This window comes from Trematomus bernacchii, unplaced genomic scaffold, assembly GCF_902827165.1.
Source record: "Trematomus bernacchii unplaced genomic scaffold, fTreBer1.1, whole genome shotgun sequence".
Taxonomy (NCBI): domain Eukaryota; kingdom Metazoa; phylum Chordata; class Actinopteri; order Perciformes; family Nototheniidae; genus Trematomus; species Trematomus bernacchii.
The window spans coordinates 6,845,552-6,868,150 of NW_022987803.1; the positions used below are offsets into that span (position 1 = coordinate 6,845,552).

Sequence of the window (22,599 nt, forward strand, 5' to 3'; positions counted from 1 at the left end):
GGCATCTCTTTTCCTCTCTCTCTCTCCCTCTCCTGACAGCCTGTCAGTATCAGGGTTAGTCAAAATGAATCCCTTGGAGGTTCTAGTGTTCATTTACCGTTTTGTCTTCTCTTTGCAATGTTTAATCGATTTGAAACCAAGTCTAACGTAGCTTAAACTTAACGTTAGCTTTCTAGCTAACACAACACATTCACGCACCTTTCTCTGTGGGTTTTTTTGTAGTGACGAATGAAGTTGGATGTTGTGGTGGTCGTGTCACTGATCTTTATGCTGCAGACCCTGCATACCGCTGTTCTCTTCTTATTAGCGTCATCGACAACATAATCCTTGAATCCAAACTTCACTATTTGTGGAGTAACGCTAGCCGCTGCCATGTTAACTGACACTCCTGCCTTCTAGTGGGTTGCCAGGTTTGCGCGCACGGCGCTATAATCACCCAATCACGTTTTTCGAAAAAACTAAATGTAATATCTCAATACAAAAACAAACGCAAATATTGAATTGTAAACAGTCAAGTCCTTTCAAGTCATCTGTCTCAAGCTTAAGTCAAGTCTCAAGTCATGAATACCAAGTCAAAGTCAAGTCAAGTCTTTTATCAATGTTAGTCAAGCAAGTCTCAAGTCAAAAAATATGCGACTCGAGTCTGACTCGAGTCAAGTCATGTGACTCGAGTCCCCACCTCTGGCAAATAGGCACATGCTGTAAATCCAAACAAACACACACCTGCATGAGGCTTCCCCTTTACTCTCCACACACACGCCTCCGTTTATGCAGTGGTTGGGGCCACACAGGTTGGCAGCGCGTGCTTCTCTGTGTTTCGGGGTCTCCGGTCTCATTTTCAGCTCGCTGACTGGCTTCTCCTCTGGAATTTCGTTACTTGGTGCGGCCGGTTTGACAGGCACCTCAGTCTTGATCAGGTGGGTCAAATCTAATGAAACAAGTTGGATTTAATGGCAATGTCAAAAGAATCCTGGAAGCTGAAGAAGAAATTATAAAAATATTAGGGCTGTCTGATTAAAATAGTTAATCGCGATTAATCGCAAATTAATCGCACATTTGTTATCTGTTCTAAATGTACCTTAGAGGGATATTTTTCAAGTTTTTAATACTCTTATCAACATATGAGTGGACAAATATGCTTTATATGTTTGTTTATTATCATTTGAACAATGACAAATATTCTCATGAATATTAAACACAACAACCTCTGAACATTACAAATATTCGCCTCAATTCAACCTAGAACCTCTCTCATACAATACTGTGTGTGTGTGTGTGTGTGTGTGTGTGTGTGTGTGTGTGTGTGTGTGTGTGTGTGTGTGTGTGTGTGTGTGTGTGTGTGTGTGTGTGTGTGTGTATGTGTGTGTGTGTGTGTGTGTGTGTGTGTGTGTGTGTGTGTGTGTGTGTGTGTGTGTGTGTGTGAATGAATATGGAAACACTGTGATGGATCGTTGGAGCTATGTGCAGCTCAAGGCATATATGCTCGAACGGGAGCTGCCTGGACGCTGCAATCATGTTGCGCGCACTATCCGTGCTGACTGTGCTGACTTTTCGTACAATGTCCCACTGTCTGGCAACCTGCATAAAGTCAAGTGCTCGGCGCAGTTGTCGGCGAAATGTCGCTCCTCTGTTTTCATTGAAACAGCTCCTTATATCCGTTAGCGCAGCTAGCTAGCACCAGATGCTAACAACAACAACAACAACAACACGTAAGGTGTGCCTCGCTCGCGCCACACATACACACACCCTCCCGGTCCTCCCGATCGATGGCCAGTCCGGGCCTGCCGGTGAGCGTGGAAGTGTGGTCTGCCACAAGCGAGCGGCAGGAGCGAGGCTGTCAGCATCAGCTTGTAGATGATATTTTAAACTCGATGCGCTCTGAAACTACGGGGCGGCCGAGGACAAAAAATACACATGCGTTAATCGCGTTAAAATAATTAGTGGCGTTAATTTTTTTTTGCGTTAACGCGTTATTAATTACAAATATGTGTTAACTGGCAGAATATTTGTTGGTCCAGTATGGAGCTGATATTTCAGATTCTCACCGTTGAAGTCAGCCGTAATGATGAGGTCATCGTTTTTGAGGAAGCTCCTCCTCTGCAGATGCTGGATGGAAATAAATGTGCTCCAGCCAAATTCTTGACCTGAAGTAGCTGTTGGTTTGTTCCAGCGGGGATCAGTATCTAAGAGTCAAGAAAAACAGTGTTATGGATTGATTTCTAAAGCAGATATTTTAAAAAGCCAAACTTTTTGTAAATAATTCAGCTACAATAACCCTTCCATTGATAGAAACCCCTCTTTTTTCTTAATGCCAGTGACCTATGCGTACCTGTGGTGAAGCTTCTTGTAGAAGACATCCTCAGTCTTACATCAGGGTCCTGGTCCATAGCAACGATGGTCGCCTGTCTGTTTTTGGCTGGCCACTCCATCACTGCATCATTTTCCCCGCTGCACAGGAAGAAGGTCATGCCAACATAGTCTGGGTAGGCACTGTCTTTTCCACTGGGGTAAACATTGATGCCGAATGAGTAGCCCTCCGAGTTGTAGAAGCAATTGCTTTTCACCGGGGTGCCAAGAGGGGTGGTGGCGAGAACGTTGGAGAACTTATGGATCTGCCAGACAGCACTGGGGCAAATGGACTCAGTAAGAGTGATGTCATCGATCAAGATGGCCCCCGAGGAGACGGATGATCCTCTAATGCCCTGGAAGAAATAACGGAACTTCTCTGTCACCTTCAGATTCACGTGGGCTATTTTCCAGGCAGCATCTCCATCACCTGAAAGACAAAAAGCAGGGAATTCATTTTAAATTGATTAGGATTTATTTGTACACGTATAAAAAGCATTATCACCACTCAATTTACAAGGAGTAAAGTCTTCCAACACTGCATCGATAGAAAGGCTTTTCCATTTCAAAAGATTTGAAAGAGACAACTTCTGTGCTGCTTAGTAAACATAAATAAAATACCTGTAATGGTGTGGATCCTCCTGCCATTTTGTACGGTCCCTGTCCCGTCATCAGTCCTTATCCATATCACCAGTTTGTCCCCGGCTACTCCACTCATCTTGTAGAAGAACTGCAGGCACTGCTCGTCTCTCTTTGGGTAGAGGATACGTGACTCTAGCATGGCACTGTTTCCAATTGCGCCGGAAGATGTGTCAAACTTCATGAAGTAGCCGGAATCTAAAGGAAGAAGCGAACATCGTGTTAACTGAATTATAATAAGAAGTGGGACTAAAGCATAATGTGATCATGTCTCAGTCTAAGAACCCATTGGAAATTGTTCTGATGACGATAAGTCTCTAAGCATTTATTGGGTTCCCATGTAAATAACAGATATTCTGTCATGATCGTGGTTTGGGTTTCCTGTTTTATTTTGAAAAGTATTTTCTACTTATGCCTGTTTGTTTTACTTCCTGTGATTTGTTCCCGCCTTTGTAAATGCCCTGATTATTTCCACCTGTGTCTGATTGTGTTCACCTGCTGCCAGGGGCTGCAGTCGAATAGTCCAAAAACCAGCTCCTAACATCTAACCTTATCGTCTATTCCTTGACCTCTGTGTGAAACGTCACGGGGTTAAGAAATAGTGGATAGGAGAATTCAAAAGGATTTAGGAGAAGAGGCTGCGGTACTTTAGAGAATCCGACTGCACTTTCACTATCCGACGTGTTTATGATGCGCCAGCGGACGTCATGAATATGCGTCTGCTGTGGGGACTACAGATCTCTATAAAGCAGACTACAACATGGATGTTTAATAAGAACGAGGGACTACTGTAAACTCATCTAGAGACTCTGCACCACGCTCTGATGCTGTTGTTTTATGCTTTATGAACGGGGACAACAGAGAAACATATTCTTCATGACCAAAGTTGGAATTAAAATAAAAAAGGAAAGTGAAACTTGTGCTCGTCACCCTCTCCCTCCGGTCCACATTAATACAAATGATCCCAATACGTATGATTGATTGTATGATTGTATGAAAAGATCTTAAAATCAATACAAATGTATTTATTATAAACGTTAGTCTTTAACATCTATCACTGTGTATATCACCATTCAAACATCTTTTAAAAGTTGAACAAACCCCACACAGCTCAGTAAAGACTGAAATGTTGACTTTATTTGATCATTTCAGTAAAAACTAACATTCATATTTCTCTTTTTGATTATAATACTGATGAACGTTCAAAACAAAGCACTTTGGCAACTTACCACATACGTTTTAAAATGCTTAATAAGCACCGTAACTTTCATGATATCATTTCTCAGTCATAATCGGTTGTTTCCGTGAACGGCCGAATATTCCCTCGCCGTAATTGCTGCGGCCGCAAGGCATTGTGGGGCAGCATTTTCTCCTCTCCTTTCGTAAAGGGAGGTCCGGTGGTTCCTAAGCTAAAGGAGGTTATAAAGGAAGTTTGAAACCACCTTTCCTTTCATCTAGAGAATTCGAACGGCTGCCACTGAAGTACTTCCGGGTCATTTCACTCCGTTAGGAAGGTTCCTAAGCTAAACTGACAATTCGACTGCAGCCCTGGTGTATTTTCCTGCCTTCTCCAGCTGTGTCTTGTCTTTGTTAGTCTTGTAATTATATATGCCTGGCTTTCTGATGTTCCCTGTCAGTTTGCGTCCATGTTTCCCTGGTGTGGTTTGTGTGAATCCAGATTTTCCTTGTGTGGCCTCCTTTTTGCTACCAGTGTACTCAAAATACAAAGTGTACAGAAGGCTTCCAATACCAAAATTGTGACTCGTTGCCAACAGATTCTGCATTCATATGCCAATATGTGTTTGTTGAGGTTATCATTATGTTAAAGAAGTTATGTTTTGTTATAACACCATTTAACCATATGTCTAAAAAGCTAAGAAGATTTATTTATTATGACAAAAGAAAATCAATTAAAAAGTAAGTAAAACAGTCTGCTGCTGAGCATTGAGGCTATATGCTAATGTGGGTTTTCCATAAATAAGGTTTGTCTTGTCACATTGTTGAACAATGTGTTGGTTTCTGGTGGGAAAACACTTTTTCACCTCATGGACTTTAAAGCATTTTCTGTACCATTACACATTCAGATTAACTTCAAATATTTTCGTTGTATGATCTAGAAATGTAGCTCAGTACCTCTACAGCGCCCTGCCAGGGTGTGGTCTGGATCTGCTGGATTGCTCAGCGTCTGGACCCAGTCTGCGTTGTCTGCTTCGTTCTGGATCATTCCACAGATGTTGATCAGCTCAAAGGAGCACTGGTCCAAGAGGGTGTGAGTGTTGGCTGGAAGAAAACATTTATCAACGGTCAATACACAAAGCTTAACGCACTACAGAGGGCTCAGAGAAGGAGGAAATATATCTGATCAACAAAGTGGGGTTTTACATCAAAATGAAGATGAATGAGTTTTTGGCCACTATAGTGAAGCGGAAAAGGCTCAAAATAGATAGGGGGACTAAATAGTAAGGGGTTGTACTTTTAGTGCAGCTTTATATGCATTTTAGGTCCAGTATGACATTACGGTGCCAACATGAATCTGAAGGAAATCCTAACATGAGGGGTGTCTAAATTATGTGTTTTTTGGGGGGGAATTCAAATATGAGCTTATTTTTTGAATAGTATAACTCTAACCTACATCATTTTGTATTTCTAAATTGGCAATTTTACCCTTTCGAACCTTTATATAAGATAGTAAAAGATATAAGGAAAATCATTTATATTGACAAAGCCAAATCATTTTTACATATTTATTAACAGATGAACTGCATATATATAACTGGATACGATTACAAAGATCAATCTTCTGACTTCTTGAACTTTGCCAGGTTGCACAAGTCCTGCTTTGACTCATTCTTGGACATCAGTCTCCTGCTGGTCTCCTGAGCTCTGATCCCTCCATCCCTCTTTTCCTGTGAGAAGTACTTAGCAGAAGCCTCGGTCACCATTTTAAAAACCCTCTCAATGCTTTGAGTATAGCAAGGCCAGTTGAGTACCTCCATGGGGGTTTTGATGACGTTTTTCACCTCCGAGGTGCTTAGGAAGCAGGTGAGGGGTGGCTCTGACACACCTTCTGACCAGCTGATCAAGTCCCCAAAGCTGGAAGCATCACAATTGATGTCAGGTGCCCTTCTGGTCCTGACAGAGGAGTCTCCCAGCTGAGTGTCTGGGTCCCCCTCTCCCCTAATGGCCAGGATTCTCTCCACCCCCTCAATTCTCTCCTCAATTCTCTCCTTCTGATCCTCAGAGCACAGCCGTGTTTGGAGGATGGCTTCACTGTGGGCATACCAAGCAGATCTTCTCACAGTTGGCATCACAAGGTCCAGCACCTCCTTCCTCTGGGACTTGAGGCAGTCCAGCTGAAACAGGATGTGCCTACGCTCACTAGCAACACTATAGTGTTCTTCTTTGATCTTTGCAGGAAAAGATTGGTCACTGCCCTCAGCTTCCATCATCACATTTGTCAGGTCAATCCGCCCATCAAAGAGGATGCAGGAGATCCCCCCCATCTCCCTGCACTTCTCCTCAAACTCTTCTCCCAGCTCTCTCATCAACTTTTCCTGTGCTCTCTTGACCTTGTTCTTGTCAATCACTTTAGTTGTGTTGTCTTCTGTGATGATTCCTGCATCAATCAGAGCTGCAGCTGCTATCGCTGCAGTTGGTCTCAGCCCTATGCCATACCTTACACTAGCAAGCGCAATATTTGGAATATCATCATAGTTTTTCTGTCCTTTTGTTGAAGCTGCAGGCTCAGGTTCAGTTTCAGGGAAGAGCTCAACTTCAGGGACAAACTCATCTTCAGCACCACTCTCCAATTCCAGATCCTCATCACCATCTGCCAAAAATCTCTTAACATCCTTCCTGGCTGCCTTGTCTGCTGCTGCAGCATTTCCCTCCTTGCTCCTTCTCCTTTCCTCAGACATGTTTTCCAATGTCCCCACCTGTATCTTGTGCTCCTGCAGATCAGGGGCCCCCATTTGGTGGGGTCCTTTACTTCACACCTTCTCTTTCTGTCCCTTGATGTATGCAAGATCTTTTAAAGGAATCATTTTCTCTCTGCTGCAGGAACACTTAATGTGGGTTTGGATCACGCAGCCCTCACAGCCTCCGCCCTCACAACTGGTAATCTGACACTTGCAAGTCAAAATATCAAATAATTGGTCTAACTTGACACTGAACCTCTCTTTGGCATCAAGTTTGCCCTTCCCAAGGGAACACTTCACTGCCTGATTCCAGACCTCCTTGAGACATGATGGTCACCTTTTCATTTATAACAGGTGGCTTGAAAAGAGCATTCACTTTGCTCCACTGACCAATCAGACCAGGGAAGATGTCACCCACCAGCTGGTCGCTCCTGTCTTTACTGTGATCCCTCAAGTAGATGCCATACCTCAGGATATCCCTCACAGTTGGCAGTTCAGACACCAACAGCTCTCACCCAGTGCCAACAAGATTACTCAAATGAGAAGTAGATTTTGCCCTTGTTTTGACTTGAGCTATTTCAACTAGTTCACACTGATACACAAGTAAGTTTCACTTCAGACAGGAACATAAAAGCCCTGACTTCAAAATAAAAGCCCCCCAACTTAGTCTCTTTTTTCCAGAAGAATAGCAAAATAATCAAAAAATAGATAATAATCAACTGCAAATTGATGTAGGTTAGGTTTATCAGAATTGAAAAATGTCTTCAGATTTGTGTTCTACACGCCAAAATACGTTATTTGAACACCCCTCTCGATCGATTTACAAAAATAAAATAGTATGGCCCACCCTATTACATCAATAATGTACTTACATACCAGGATCTTACAGACTCTTTCCCTGCCACAAAAAATAATGTTTGACCAGTTGCCTTTCTCAAACCTTTAGGATGTATTTAAGGAGACTCTTACCACAGTCGTACATGCGGTTGACTCTGGTGATGTCTACTGCACTGAAGTCCAGCCGCTGGCCGATGATCTCATTAAAATACGGTATGCTGGTGGTGATTGTGGGGATACTTTCGTTCTTGTTGAATGACAGAGGCCTGTAGTGCATAATGGACTCATAATCATATGGTGTGTTCAAATCCGTGATGAAGTCATCCTCATACTTGTTGAAATTGTGCTGCATCCCTGTGAGGAGAAAGGTCATGTAGATAGTCAGGAGACAGTATATCAACTGCTTCAAACAGCACTACCACATAGCTTATGTATATGCTAAAACTCCTCCCTTTCTTGGATGCTCTGCTTCTTAGAACTTTTCACTTTCACAGTGTGTTTTCAGTTAATTAGAGTTAATTGTAACATTTTGGCTTCCTAAAAATGTGTTGTTCAGTGTTCTGTTGTACTTAAGACACCAGGGAGTCAGCTGTTTTTTTTTCGGTAAGTATACGTGTATTATTTTAAGGATCTTCTTCAAAAATAAGCATCCCCATTAATATCACAGTTAGTTGGTTAGTACGGATCTACTACCAAGATAGCTAGCTAGTGTTAGCTGGTAACAAAGTATTTGCTATGCTAGCAGCTCCAGCCCTTTGTCTTAATTTGGTTACAAAAAACTACTGGTGGGTTTCTGATGGACAAATATGGCGTATTTCCGAAATCCTGGTCACAGCACTAAACAACACAAAGATAATAATTGTTGTGACCCACCTTCTTCAATTTCGTCCCACCAGATTTTGACATAGTCATCTCTATCTGAGCGAGACTGCTCATGGTAAAAGCCGAGAGCATGGAGGAGCTCGTGCTGCACGATGGCCTTAGTGTCGCACCTCGCCCCAATGGACACATTCTGGCCTACTCTATCATCCCCAACAAACGACCAGCATCTGATTTGATAAAAAGGAAAATTCAAACGACATATTCAAACTAAGGAGCAGTTATTGGATCTAAATAGCATTTAATCACATCAACATTTTCTAGATCTTAACATAGTGGTGCAGTGATGGCTTGTAGTTGACCATCAAAAGGGATATTTCTGGAATATTGTAGAAAATAAGATCAGTGGCAAACACACATTTCTGATACTTTTGTTTCTGATACTTTTGTTTTCTGATACTTTTGTTCAGCAGGATACTTCATTTTATGATTTAAGGCTAGATAGATAGATAGATAGATAGATAGATAGATAGATAGATAGATAGATATATAGATAGATAGATAGATAGATAGATAGATAGATAGATAGATAGATAGATAGATAGATAGATAGATATGTTATTGATCCTAATCACAGTGACATGACTGTACGTCACCAGCGCTAAGCTAAAGGTAGCCGATTTTAGCAACTGCTATGGTTTTGATGACTTGGCAACATGGCTCATAAAGTTGTGCAACAGTTCTTGAATCATTGCAGCTCACCCATCCAGCTTGGTGAAGGAGACATAGCTGCTCTCTCCCTCATAGGGCTTGAAGTCCACACAGGACCTCAGACGGTACTCCTCAAAAGCCTGGAGGATCACACCTTTAGCATTCAGATCTAGAAAAAGGGACATTTCCAAATCAGCACACGTATATTTACCTACTCAATTGAATTTGTTGGTGGAAATATATCCATTTGTGTACCTAAAGAATCCGTAAGGATATAGGGGATGGGAAACTTCCACCTTCTTGTTTGATCGAGGATTGCATTCCTGTTGGGCTGCCAGACACATTGAAGCTTTTATCATTATGCTTTTTAGTCTGGTGTTTACAAACACCATCACTAAGCAGACTATACAGTACTTACATCAACTGCAATGTCTCCCTCAAACAGGTGGTTTAACCCTAAGAATTCGTAAAACACATGTTTAATGCATATTAATGTCACGCAACAGACATACAATCACATGCATCAACAGGGCTTAACAACGATACCTCTATTGATCTCAAGTATGTCGTCCCTCAGTTCACCAGCATCTGCATTGTCACCTGGAAGATGTATTTATTGTTAGAGAAACAAGTAAAAGAAAAGCTTGTTTTATGTGCATATAATAAATGAAGGAACCAACCGGTAAGTGGAACAGCTTGCACCTAGCACAGAAAAAAGAAATGTGTCTAAATGTCGATTGAGAAATTTGCTTTCATTTCTGTTTCTCAACGTGATTCCATTTCAATTGTTTTAAAATGCCATACCTTCAAAACTGCAAATATTCCAATCAGTGCAGCAATTTTCCTCAAACCGTCCGCAGAGCCCATATTGTTTTGCAGACACAAACGTATGTCTCTGATTCCAGTGTTAAAGTGCCAATAAAGACAGCAGCTGGAGGGGGACTTTGATCAGCGTTATAGTGTATAATAAGTAACAGGAATTTCACACGTGTTCTCACAACCTGTTATACAACTGACATGCACAGGTTATGACAGCAATAATAACATGGACCCAGTACAAAGGCAACAGAATTTGCAATAAATTGATATGAACTCTGATCTTAAATCCAATAAAACAGGCAGTTATGTTGTTTACAGGTTTGACCTCTTTGTGGCTGTGGATATCTGTATTTTACAAAGACATTCTCCTGAAACAGACCCCATCGGAATAGGCCTTGGTTGCCATGACAGCTGCAGTTGTGGTTGCTGGGAGTAGTTACTTAGTTACTTAAAGTCTCATTGATCAAAGAAATATGTCAGTTTAAGAGCTATTATTGCTATGTAATATAAGATTAAATAAACCTCTATTGATCACTGTATGGTAATTCAGGTGTTAAAATATTAGGACGGGAAAGAGTTTTTAAAAAAAAAGGATAATTAAGGACACTTACATTATATAATATGCTAACAATAATTTAATTAGGTCAATCTGTAGGCTGTGATTCACAGATCTGATCATAGACAGTGGGATCCTACTTTTTCCATAATGCAGCCAGCATTTATTTTGTCGGACCATGATGACCTGTGTAGAGAATCTACGGGTTACATTATTAAATCACAAAGTAAATGTAATCTCCTACAGTACTGTAGCTCCTTTGGCCTATTTTCGAATAACGCTGGTCTGCAAAGCCTTTAGGGTCCCTTTGAGTCCGGACTTCATTCAGAAGTTAATTTTTTATTAATTGTCATATCTATGTGTTTAAAGCATCCTGAGTCTGCCAACCCTGCAACAGCCAACCACAACAAGGCGTGATAGCTTAGATTAGGTGAAATATACTTTCTTCATCCTCAATTGGAAAACATTTTTGCCACAGCAGCATTTTTACAGGCATTATGCATGAGTTCAAAATATAATCAGAGGTGTAAAGTAACTAAGTACATTTACTCAAGTACTGTACTTAAGTGCAATTTTGAGATACTTGTACTTTATACTTCTTCTCCACTACAATTCAGAGGTAAATGGTGTACATACTGTACATGTTTATTTTTTATTTTATAATTTGTTGAACTCTATTTTATAACCGTTGACATGCTGCTCTTACTAAAGAAAATATGATGCGGTTGGACAAGAACGCCTTCAAAAAGTATCCCACTGTAAAAAAAAAAAAGTCAGAAAAGGGCTCTAACGTTTACAGTTACATTAAATATAACATTTTAAGCAGGGCAACTTTACTTATCTCTAATTACCTCCAGAGCTATGGTGTTCTTCCTCTTTAAAAGCTATAATCAATTAAAAGGGTAAAGCATCCTTTAATAACAAATGAAAACTAAATGTAAACGTTTTTTAGATTTATGCTTGAACAATACATTCCTCTAACTTTATAGTCTCTTATTCTAACTCACATAGAAACCATTTTTACATCGCAAAACAAAATAAACACACCACAGGATTGTTTTTTGATAGCTTAATTTAATAGCTTTTATTAGGACAAGAGTTCAATGCGGAACACATATAGTGATCAAAATGATTTTCTAAAGCTTATTCTTCTGTATTTCACCTTTTATATATATATTAGATACCAAATATATCTTCAAATTTCAAGCTTTCTAAAGATGATGATGATGATGATTTTGTCATGGCAGTATCTTCCATCCTTTGTCCATCGTCATGTTGTTCTTTCCATCCCTCCTGCATATGTTGCATAATACTATTTTTTTATTAAACAAAAAGTAATTTCACAAACACATGTGATGTTATTTGTGTCTGATGTCCTACCTCCAGTTCATCCTGTGTGACCCTCCTCCGCTGGTTTAATGGGAACTTCAGATTTGATCAGTGATGTTATATCTGTGGATGGAAAAATAATGACTTATCATGCCTGCATCCTCCCACCATACACAACAAATATTGAACAAGAGAAGACCACTTACCCTCAAAGTCGATGAAGATGATGAGGTCATCGTTCTTCAGGTAATTGCGCCTCTTGAGGTCAAAGTGCTTGACAAAGTTCCTCCAGCCCCATGTCTGACTTTTGTAGCAATCGCAGGAGGGGTCATACGTTCCCACCTTGGAGGGATTGTCCCAAAACAGCTTCCCATCTGATGCTAGAGGACACAAAAGGACAGAGGTGCCATGTGAGTAGGCGTTTCATTCTTAACCCCAACCCTGTTTTAATGGTACTGTTGTCATGTGGTGGTATGGTGGATTATTTTAGGGAAGGGGATGTTGAACGGTTGCATCAGAACAACTATCGGATGGATTTGTTTGAAGATACTGTATGTTAGTCAGAGGATTTAACTACACTACCTGTGGTTGACTTTTGTGGTTGTGGGTAAAATGTCTCCCCTTCAGGATCACTTTTAATAACTCTGAAGGCTCTTTGAAGGACATTGATTTCAATGTTTGCACTTTGGATGGTTATAAATTTGACAGGGCATCATACAACAAGGGTTGTTTATTAATAAAAGGCTGTCCTTCAAAATGAATGTTGTATAATCTAATATAAACATAGCAATATAATCAATAAAAGACAAGATCTTAGTATTGGATAGCTCTTGAGATCTGTCAAGTAAAAAAATAACTGGGAAAAAGTACTACATTTCACAGAATATATTTTTTAAGAATACATTTTTCAAAGAAATTCACATTTATTTTATTGATGTACTTCTGTAAAAATATTGTTTGTATGATATGTATCATTGCGAAATTGAGATGAGACCCCAGGCTCTGTTGTGATTGGTCAACCCCTTTGAGATGTCCCGCCCCTTAGCTTATCACGCACGATGTTTTTGAGCGCTAGCCAATGGAAGTGCGAGTGTTACATAGTGATGTCAGTTGAGTAATAATTCAGTCCAATGTGTCATGTCACAAAAGAGATGTTAAAGGTGGGGTATGTAATTTTGGAGAAACCAGCTGGAGTGCACTAGAATTTGAAAGTACACAACCGGAACAAATCTGCCTCTTCCTTCAGACTTCCTTACCCCTAGATTCCACCGGGTCCGTCTGCGCCGCGGTGCTCACGGCGATCGCGGCCACTCTAGTCAATGGGTGCTATTCCACCACACACGGCGCGTTACGGCTCAGAAGCGTCCCAGAAGCGGCTCGGCGCAGGGCTCCTCTAAAATTAGGATCGAATCCTATTTTTGTCGCGGCGCAGCCGTAACGTAAGGTCGGGCAGGCAGGAAGTGGAACGTTGAGAGCTATATATACACACACACAAACTAATTTTGCAGACCCTATCCCTCCGTAGTCTTTCAAGTAGGAGGAGAAATGCCAGCGTTCTCCTCCGGTTTACAGGCACTGTGTAAATTATATATATAGAATAATTATGATGATGAATGCATTTTTTTACCACTAAAATACAGCAACACATCTTTGATTCATGTCGTTTATAACTGGAATATTACAGTTATTATTAACTTTGTCTGTACAAAGTAGCCTGTCCAGGAAATATGCCCAAATCACTTTAACTGCGAGCCGGCAGGCAAGACGCTCCGCTTCTGAAATGCTTCTGAAACGCGCCTGGTAGGGTATGACGCCGGAGGAGGCCGGACCAAAACCGCAACGCGGCGCAGACGGACCCGGTGGAATCTAGGGGTTACAGAGCCCCTCCTCCAACACACACGAACACGCACATGACCAATGAGGGCACGAGATACGTTTGTGCACAGATGGAAGGCTGACAGGTAGGTAGGCCATCCAGTTATTTTAGCCGGGCCGGCTAAAATGATTGGTCGTGCTTTTTACAGTGCCACAGCTTCCACAGATGACATTTTTTTTTGTGTATTTATTGTCAAAGCATTTAATATATTCATTGCTATCGGGATGTTAAGAGCATTCCATGGAATATAACAAAAAGTGTTTCTGAAATAAATTACATACCCCACCTTTAAGTTGTATTATCTTAATAGGTGTTTGTCCAGTCTTTGTGTTGTATCGTGCCTTCCTGTTTTATTTTGAAAAGTAACCCTCTCGTTTCAGATCTCTGTGCTTCCAGCCCTCGTGTTTCACCCGCTTCGTTGATTGTCTACCCCGCCCTGATTGTTTCAACCTGTGCCCCCTTACCTCGAGTATATATTGTCCTAGTCTCCCTTTGTCCTGAGCCAGTTTGTCTTGTCTAGTGAGTTAGAGAACCAGCGTTAAGTCAGAACAGGTTAACCTTATTGTTTTGCCTCTAGTTCCTTGCCATTGTTTATATTTTGAAGACTTTCTTTTGAAACCTTTGTTGTCAACAAGTTGTGCATTTGGGTTCAGAGTTCGGTCGTGACACAATGGAGGCGTCTCAGAAAGGAGGGAGTGTGTGGGAGAAGAACTGTGGGATGTTAGACTTTGCAGACCACTTACATGCACATAAACCTATATAACACACTACAGGAAAGGGAAAAGCCCAAAAGCATAATAGGGCCTCTTTATTGCCTCTGGAAGTGTATAAGGAGCACTTACTCTTCCTCATGTCCGTAGTGAGGCTGCGTGCAGTGGACATCCGTAGCTTAATGTCAGGGTCTTGGTCCATCACCACCAAGGTGGCCTGTCTGTTGACCGCCGGCCACTGCATCACCACATCATTGCCCCCGCTGGCCAGGTAGAAGTACAGCCCAGTGTAGCCCCCTGTGTAATCTGTGTAGGTGGACAAAGGAAACACACGGACGCCGTAACCATAACCCTCAGGGCTGTAGAAACGAGGGCTGTCAATCGACGTGTTGTTGGTGGCCGTCTCCATGATCTTGGAGAAGTTTCGGATGGTCCACACGGCGTTGGGACAGCGTGTCTCCGTCAGGCTGATGTCGTCTATGTAGATGCCCCCGGCAGAGGCAGAGGGCTCACCGCGCACAGCTTGGAAAGCATAGCGGAATTTGACCCCCACCTCCATTGGGACATGGGCGATCTTCCATGTGTGGTCAGAATCAGCTGGAGCAGAGGGAAAAGAGTGTTTACTGCAAATAACTAGTTTGACCTTCTGGGAAAAACGCTATTAATTTTATTGCCAAAAGTTTAACAAAATTAACTCATATATGTCCGTTTCATATGAAATTAGAGCATTAGCATAAAGATTGGAAGTAGAAGGGAACATCTAGCCCTGCTCTGTCCAAAACAGAATAAATATATATATATATGTCCATAAACCTGCACCCCTGAATCTGATAGTGATGTTACCTTGGCCTACTTTGAAACAGCCAGGCTATTCTCCCCACCTGTTTCCAGTTTTTATGCAAAGCTATGCTAACCACATGGCTGTCGCTTCATGATTTGAATACAGTGCTATCAATTGTGTCATCTAACCCTTGGGCAAGAGAGATAGATTTTTCAAAACTATCCCGCTAACTCTGGGCCTATGTGTGTGTAATGTTGTCTCAGCATTTAGTTACTGTTTGACTAGTATGTTTTACGATGTGTTAAAATAACTGGATTTGAATATCAAAAACAGACAAATTACTATTTGCCTTGATGCAAAGCTGTGTTTTTCCAGGATGCTGCTGTGAAATGTGTTGATATAAACATGCAAATACCATTAAAGGTGTGTATTTTCTTCATTTTACGAACAACCCCTGTGCCATCATCCTTCTTGACCCAGATCACCAGCCTGTCCTTGGAGCTCCCGGTCATCTTGTAGAAGAACTGCAGACACTGGAGCTTCCTCTTGGGGTAGAGGGTGCGGGACTCCAACAGAGCCGACTCTGCAGGCTTCCCAGTCCTGGTGCTGAAGTGCATGAAGTACCCAGCATCTGGGGAGGGGGAGTAATGGATTACATGTTACTGGATGATCAGGATACACAAAATGGTTCATGTGTTCCTTTACAGTTACATAAAATAAGATTTTTTTTTTATAAAATGGGGATTATTGGCATGATTGCAGTGATAAAATACATTTCAAAATGATGAATGAAATATTGCCAAGCCCACTCTTACATATTACAAAACTCCATGAGTCTCACAGCAGGTGAAACCAGTCTCATGTGAAACCTTAGTTTATCTTCCAGGTCATTATTATGGCCTCTAATTCAAAGAATGCTTTCACTGTGTGGACAGGCTGTCACTGAATCTGTTACTGTGGCATTACAGAAAAATATGCAGACATGACATGCGCCTTGAGTATTGTAGACATATTAAAAGTATAAGTTACACCCATTCATTTCACGCTGCGGCAAACATTAAAGAGTTTGTTAGATGAATCTGGATACAGGCAGCTAATGGCCTGGCTCCATTATTCATTACTTACATAATACACTTAGGTGAAAGCCATCTTATTGATATGTATTTTGTTCTTGTATTTAGCAGTGCATTTGATCATCCAAAAGCAACAAAAACTAATCAGGTTAACTTACTTTTGTATCGTGGTACTTAGATTTGGTTACTGATTACATTTAACAGGTATTGTGTAATTGTAACGGAATACATTTTTAAAGGGACCCTCCCATTCCTCAATAAAACTTCACTTTTGCAAATGTATTTCATGTTTTCTTAACTGAGAATAATGATTGGTATTTTCAAGAGACACTGACCTCTGCATCTCCCCAGGAGTGTGTGATCCTCTTCACTCACACTGCTCTTGGTATGGACCCAGTCAGCATCATCGTTTGAGGCCTGGATCATTCCACAGATGCTGGCATACTCAAAGGAACACTGGTCCAGCAGGGTGAGAGTACCAGCTGGGGGGGAAGGGGGGGCACATACTTTATTCAAGCCTCCAGGAAGTGAGACGAGCATTGAAGCCAATCGGTTACTACAACTTCCGTGTCACTCCATGCTTAAAAAAAACAGTTTGCCCATTGACTTTCCTTTTTTTAGGTAAATTAACGACCCAATACGGACACTTGAATGGCTCTTATTCAACAAATCATCATGTTAGAAAAGTTGTCAAATATGCTAAAAGCGAAATCCAGAGTTATTTTCCTTCTGTGAGGCAGCAGATTGGAGGCGGGGCTTAAGGAATACACAAGTGCCATGCTCTATTGGCCCAATTTGTTTTGCTCTCCACTGAGCAGCTTTCAGAGGAATTAACAGGCCCCGCCTCCGACGCTGTATCCAGTTATCTTAATAACTCAATAACTAAATCCCACCTCCCCGAGACTAGAATAATTTCTGTCCATTGTTAACTTTGACGTAAAACACATCAACATAGGAATCAAACTCATCTACGTACAGCAGTTGTACATCCGGTTGAGCCTGAGGGTGTCCATCTTGCTGAAGTCCAGGTATTGGCCAATGATGTTGTAGAACTCTGGGATTTTGGTGGTGATGGTGGGGATGGATTCGTTCTTATTGAAGGAGAAAGGTCTGTAGTGCATGATGGACTCGTAGTCGTACGCCGTGTTCTGATCGGTGATGAAGTCATCGTTGTATTTGTTGAAGTTGTGTCCAAGTCCTGTGGGAAATGTCATGTTGACACATGAAAGGCCACACAAAGGGATAAAGACATGTTGCTGGTTATTAACCCTCTCTATGGCAAGCTGCAGCTCTCAGGCAAGAAACTGCAGTTTTCCACGTCATCCTGCCATTTTAATCTTTTTTACATTATTGACCAAGACATGTGTATGTTCATCAAAATGAGGGGTTGAAGTGGGGGTGACCTCTTTGCTGCAGGGGACACAGTGCCACCAATTAGCAGGACAAATCCTCCCTTTTAGCATGTTTTAAATGAATATACAGAATATAACTGTATGTAAAGAAACCTCTTTGATTGTGGAAAATACTTTGTTTTCGTGATGTTTTTATTATTTAACTTATCATATGGGCTGTATAAAACATGAACTCCCTAATATAATGTAAATACTTTATGTTAAGTGTCTGGGCCCCTATTCCCAAGCTTCGTTTCACTTATCTGGGTGTCCCATTTCACATGTCTCCATTATGTCGTATAATTGAACTTGTATCATTTTTAAACATCTGAATAAAATAAATAATGTTGGTTATGGCGATTAATATATATCGTCAGGGACCCCCGAGCTGCCTAAACATTTTGTGATTTTTTTCTTTTCCACCAACACAGAAAGTCATGCCAGAGGGTTAAAATAACAATTGTCATATAATGATTTTACATTATGCGAAAAGAAATAAATGGAGGGATCATAAGGTTCGTAGACATACCTGGAGTGACCTGATCCAGCCAGATGTCCACGTAGTCGTCCCGGTCGGTGCGGGACTGTTCGTGGTAGAATCCCAGAGCGTGCAGCAGCTCGTGTTCAATCACCGCCTTGTGATCACAGCCCGACCCCAGAGACAGAATCTGACCGTCCTGCTGGTCCCCGACGCTGGAGAAACACCTGGGACAGGAGAGACAGTCAACAAAGTGAGCTGCATTTAGACCCATCATTAAAGCTGATATCGGCACACAGGGAGAAGCCAGTAAAGGCTTTGAAACCAAACACCGACATTGATTCAGTGCAAAGTTGTAAAGCCTCTTTTTAAAGGTTTTTATTGATTGTATTGCGATGTGGCTTTTATCCAAAGCAACTACACTCTTCTATACAGACGTGCATATGCAAGCAATTTGGGGGTTTCTTGCCCACGGACACCTATGGCTTGGGATCTAAGCATAGACCCCTGAGCAATAGCCCCCCATAATAGGCTCCTGTAATGTATGTATCCATACTTTATTCAGTGTCTAAATTATTGAGGTAAAGCTATCATATAAGCATGATGATGTGTTTATTCCACTGCAGGAGATACTGATTTTTCTCTGCAACTAAGTGGGAAAATAATCTGTGATTGACAATAGGCCAATTTGAGGTGGATAATATCGGCATGATATTAAAATAAACATTTCACACAAAACCTATTTAAAGGGGACCTATCATGCAAAATGCACTTTTTGATGTCTTTTATACATAAATATGTGTCCCCGGTGTGTCAGGGAACTCACGCAGCGTCAGAAAAATAAAACCCTCTCTCTTTTCCTCCGTACCCAAATCTCTAAAAACGGGGGTACAACAGAGCTGATCCAGATTTGCGTCCAATATGACGTAATATCATAAACACTCAGAGCTAACCTGTACTGGAGAGCATGTGTGTGAAGAAGCAGGAAATAAAAAGGAACTCACCTTGTGGTATAACCGGCAAGAGAGAAAGAGCTCCTACTGTTTCAGAAATAATCCTTGATAATCCATGATATGGCGTTTCATCATGGCAGTATTTAGTTTAGACAGTAGCTGCCGGGTCCCGCATGAGCTCAGACCCCTCCTTTTTTTTTTATCAATTTCTTTATTTTTTAAAGCTTTATACCCAAAATCAGCACTTTTGAAACAGGAAGTGAAATAGAGGGATATGAGGCATGGCTAGAATGGGTGATCTGTTTGGTATTTTGAGTAAAACACTTCATAGACATGTTTTCTATATATTTCTATATATCTGAGACCTATGCTATTGCCTAAAAATAGCATGATAGGTGCACTTTAAGTGTTTAATTCTATACACTGGTATCTATTCTGCAGCAGCGATCAACAGTTTATTTTGAAACGTAGCCGTACCCTCCTCTCTTTTCAAACTTGATGTATGTCTTCTCTCCCTCATAAGGCTTGAAGTCGATACAGGACTTCAGCCTGTACATCTCAAACGCCTGGTGGACGCAGCCCTTGGCGTTCAGATCTGATAAGTGTAAGAAACAATTATAAGAGGACACAAATATGAAAGTCAAGTTAATACAGTGTTGAAAGTGCACTCAAAATGTAAACTAAACTCACCTAAATCATCACCCAGGATGTAAGGAATTGGAAATTTCCATCTGTATCGCTTTTCAATCAAGGCTTTCCTTCCCTCCTGTATCATGAAAGGGTTTTTATAAATTATTATGTTGACATATGTCCATAAACCTTATCAAGGTTAATAAAAACACACAATAAAGCATATCTAGTTATCTGACATAAATATATCACTGTAGTAAATCAAGAAAAGGATCAACAGTCAACATGTGGTAATACAGAAGAAAGCTGCCAATAAAACACTCAAGGAGTTATTAGCAATGATTAAGCATGTTTCACAAATAACATAAAATAAAAACAAAATACAACTTACTGGAATGAAAATGTCCCCTTCGAACAGGTTGGCGTCTGATCCTACAGTGGGAGACAAACAACACATTTTATTTAAATAACCCAAAAAAAATATGCAGTTTTGCTCATCATTTTACACATTAGTCGAGTACATACATGAGCAGGAGAAATGATCAATTAAAGTGTTGCGGCTCACCTTTATTCAGGATGGGGTTCTCATCCTCGCCATTCTCATACACCTCTGTAACACAAACACACCTCAAATTCTATTCATCACCTTTCAACAACTGGTATTTCTTTTCAGTATGATCATGTTTTGACCTACCATGAACCTCAGGGGAAACAGCAGGTATCTGGATAAAAGATCAAAACCAGTGTAAGTGAAGTTAATAGTTGATCACATTAGGCTTACTATAATAAATACTTACAGTGAATGAAGTGGCCAGAGCCACCAGTCCGAACAATAACAGAACTCGCTCCATCATCACACTGACACCAAGTAAATGCTCTGCTCTAAATGTGCATGTTAACAAGATAAGACCTTTAGCCCTAGATGAAGTACATGTGGGTTATAAAGAGTAACTGAAGGACTTTGACTTAACGGTGTTACTGATTAGTGAGTTACTTTATGAAGTGGACATGTACATAAGTCTGCAGTGGCATGCTTGTTTTTCACACCACCTTTCAATCTATTTTATAATTTGTTGCAGGGCTGGGCAGTATGACAAAAAAAATTCATATCACGTTTTTTTTCCAAATTATAATGGTATCACGGTATTTATTTATTTTTGCAATGATTGGAAATGTATTTACATTTATCTGTTTTGGCCCCACAAAAAAACACCCGATCAGTGGTGGCCTTCATAAGTCTTATGTGTTGAAGGAATCAGAATGCATGAAACAACTGCAAAATGTAAACCATTTAATTGTGCAAACTTTGCGTACCACAAAGTAACATAACAACTAACAACAAAAGCACTGTTTGAAAATGTAAACAATTCCCCCTTCCCTGAAACTGCAGAATGCACATTTAAATACTTATTTTATAATTTATGATTGAATGGGGACTCCTTTCATTGCCGCACCGCTTGAGTGCCCTTTGCCACTTTTTCAACGGTATTGCGGTATATGAAAAAATAATTTCATACAGTATAAAGTTCACTGTATTCTGTATGAAACAGTATACCGCCCAGCACTAATCTGATGTTGTTACACAACCCACAGGTCCCTTGAAATCCCTTATTGATTATGTGTTATTTTGTATGATGTATGTGCTAACAGAGATGCTGTTCCAATGTTGGCTTCGTTTTTCTCCAGATGTTTTTCCACAACATTCCAAAAGCATGCAGTTTTATGAAGAATCTCACAAGTTTGTAAGGAACTTTTGTTAAGAGTCGTGTGAAGGTGAAGCAATCACTTGTGTTTTTGCAATGATCTAATTCAACCACTAGATGGCGACAAATACCCAGGCAAGTACTATTCTGTGTTTATTCCTTATACAGTCTTTGGTTAATTCAAAGGTTGTAATAATTTGAGTCTACATTGTAAACGAAATCGGCTATAAGGAGGTGAGATCGTAAAAGACCCCAAATTTGAGGGAGCAATTGAAAATGGTGGCTTCAGTGGTTTTGTCGCTTTGATTTTCACACTACGAATCTCTTGAAAGAACGTGTTGCGAACATAGACTGTATATATAAATGGACGTAGGGTCCGTGACGTCACCCATAGGATTCTGCAGAGTTGCCGAGAAGCCCTTAGTAGGCGGAGTCGGCCACTAACGGCTCGACAGTGACGTCTGAGTCTAACTCCCGCCTGCTCCAGCCTGCTCCAAATAAGGGCAAAGAGGCGGAGCCGAGGCGGGACCTGCTGCCTCCAGCTGGGAAGTAACAGAGCTAGCTCAAGCTAAGAAGCTAAGCTAACATGCTTCCCCATCAGCACACTGCCGTCACATTTTACGTTTCTAAGGTAAGCGGACATGAAACTATTCAGCAAAACTATAAATAATAATCTAAGTTATTGAGTTTTTAGCATAATACTTCAGAATCTTAAAATCCCTTAACAATGAAATCCCAGTATGCAATGTGCTAAATGCAACACTGGAATCAAGCAAATATTAATATGTTTGTATGACATTAGTTATTTATATTTTGCTATCACTTAATTATACGTTTAATACATTTAAGTTAAGCTAAGGTGCATGTGATGGTAGCTAGTTAGTGCTCTTACCTGTGAGGCCTCCTCCAAACCGCATTATAACCAGACTGTATCATTAAAACTATAAGTACCAGTTCTAGATCCTTGACTTTAGACAAACAATACAAAAGACAAAATGTATTTAAAGACCAATCTTTATTTGAAGGTGCCT

At 40.8% G+C, this 22,599-nt stretch overlaps 2 protein-coding genes across 4 annotated transcripts in view; both read right to left on the bottom strand.

Moving 5' to 3' along the window:
• mep1a.2 (meprin A, alpha (PABA peptide hydrolase), tandem duplicate 2) overlaps nt 1–10,187 on the bottom strand; it is a 12,213-nt gene extending 2,026 nt beyond the window's left edge. Inside the window, exons 1-13 of the mRNA XM_034150504.1 lie at nt 10,074–10,187; nt 9,950–9,971; nt 9,816–9,869; nt 9,688–9,725; nt 9,525–9,600; nt 9,321–9,438; nt 8,613–8,788; nt 7,872–8,093; nt 5,119–5,265; nt 2,968–3,183; nt 2,330–2,776; nt 2,046–2,183; nt 724–928 (exon numbers count right to left, since the gene is read on the bottom strand). Of these exons, the coding sequence (XP_034006395.1) occupies nt 724–928; nt 2,046–2,183; nt 2,330–2,776; nt 2,968–3,183; nt 5,119–5,265; nt 7,872–8,093; nt 8,613–8,788; nt 9,321–9,438; nt 9,525–9,600; nt 9,688–9,725; nt 9,816–9,869; nt 9,950–9,971; nt 10,074–10,136 (1,922 nt within the window). The 5' untranslated portion in view covers nt 10,137–10,187. The remainder of the gene's footprint in view (nt 1–723; nt 929–2,045; nt 2,184–2,329; nt 2,777–2,967; nt 3,184–5,118; nt 5,266–7,871; nt 8,094–8,612; nt 8,789–9,320; nt 9,439–9,524; nt 9,601–9,687; nt 9,726–9,815; nt 9,870–9,949; nt 9,972–10,073) is intronic.
• A 1,511-nt stretch (nt 10,188–11,698) lies between these two features.
• On the bottom strand, nt 11,699–20,746 carry mep1a.1 (meprin A, alpha (PABA peptide hydrolase), tandem duplicate 1). 3 transcript variants are annotated; one of them, XM_034150519.1, is made up of 14 exons: nt 20,663–20,746; nt 20,560–20,587; nt 20,431–20,475; nt 20,257–20,297; nt 19,926–20,001; nt 19,713–19,830; nt 18,334–18,509; nt 17,390–17,611; nt 16,749–16,895; nt 15,756–15,971; nt 14,692–15,156; nt 12,180–12,353; nt 12,025–12,096; nt 11,699–11,937 (listed from the first exon to the last, which is right to left on the bottom strand). In XM_034150519.1, the coding sequence occupies exons 1-13, from the start codon at nt 20,717–20,719 to the stop codon at nt 12,032–12,034; spliced, it is 1,830 nt and encodes a 609-aa protein (XP_034006410.1). In that variant the 5' UTR covers nt 20,720–20,746; the 3' UTR covers nt 11,699–11,937; nt 12,025–12,031. The 3 variants fall into 3 exon arrangements, with proteins under 3 accessions (XP_034006410.1, XP_034006411.1, XP_034006409.1); XM_034150520.1 differs by having other exon boundaries at nt 11,699–11,941; XM_034150518.1 differs by having other exon boundaries at nt 11,699–11,956.
• Nucleotides 20,747–22,599: the final 1,853 nt, after the last annotated feature.

Coding starts and splice junctions, on each gene's coding strand:
- mep1a.1 (XM_034150519.1), bottom strand. CDS start 20,719: ATGATGGAGCGAGTTCTGTTATTGTTCGGACTGGTGGCTCTGGCCACT. Junction 20,588..20,662: donor CTCTGGCCACTTCATTCACT/GTAAGTATTTAT, acceptor TCTTTTATCCAG/ATACCTGCTGTTTCCCCTGA. Junction 15,972..16,748: donor ACTCCTGGGGAGATGCAGAG/GTCAGTGTCTCT, acceptor CCCCCTCCCCAG/ATGCTGGGTACTTCATGCAC.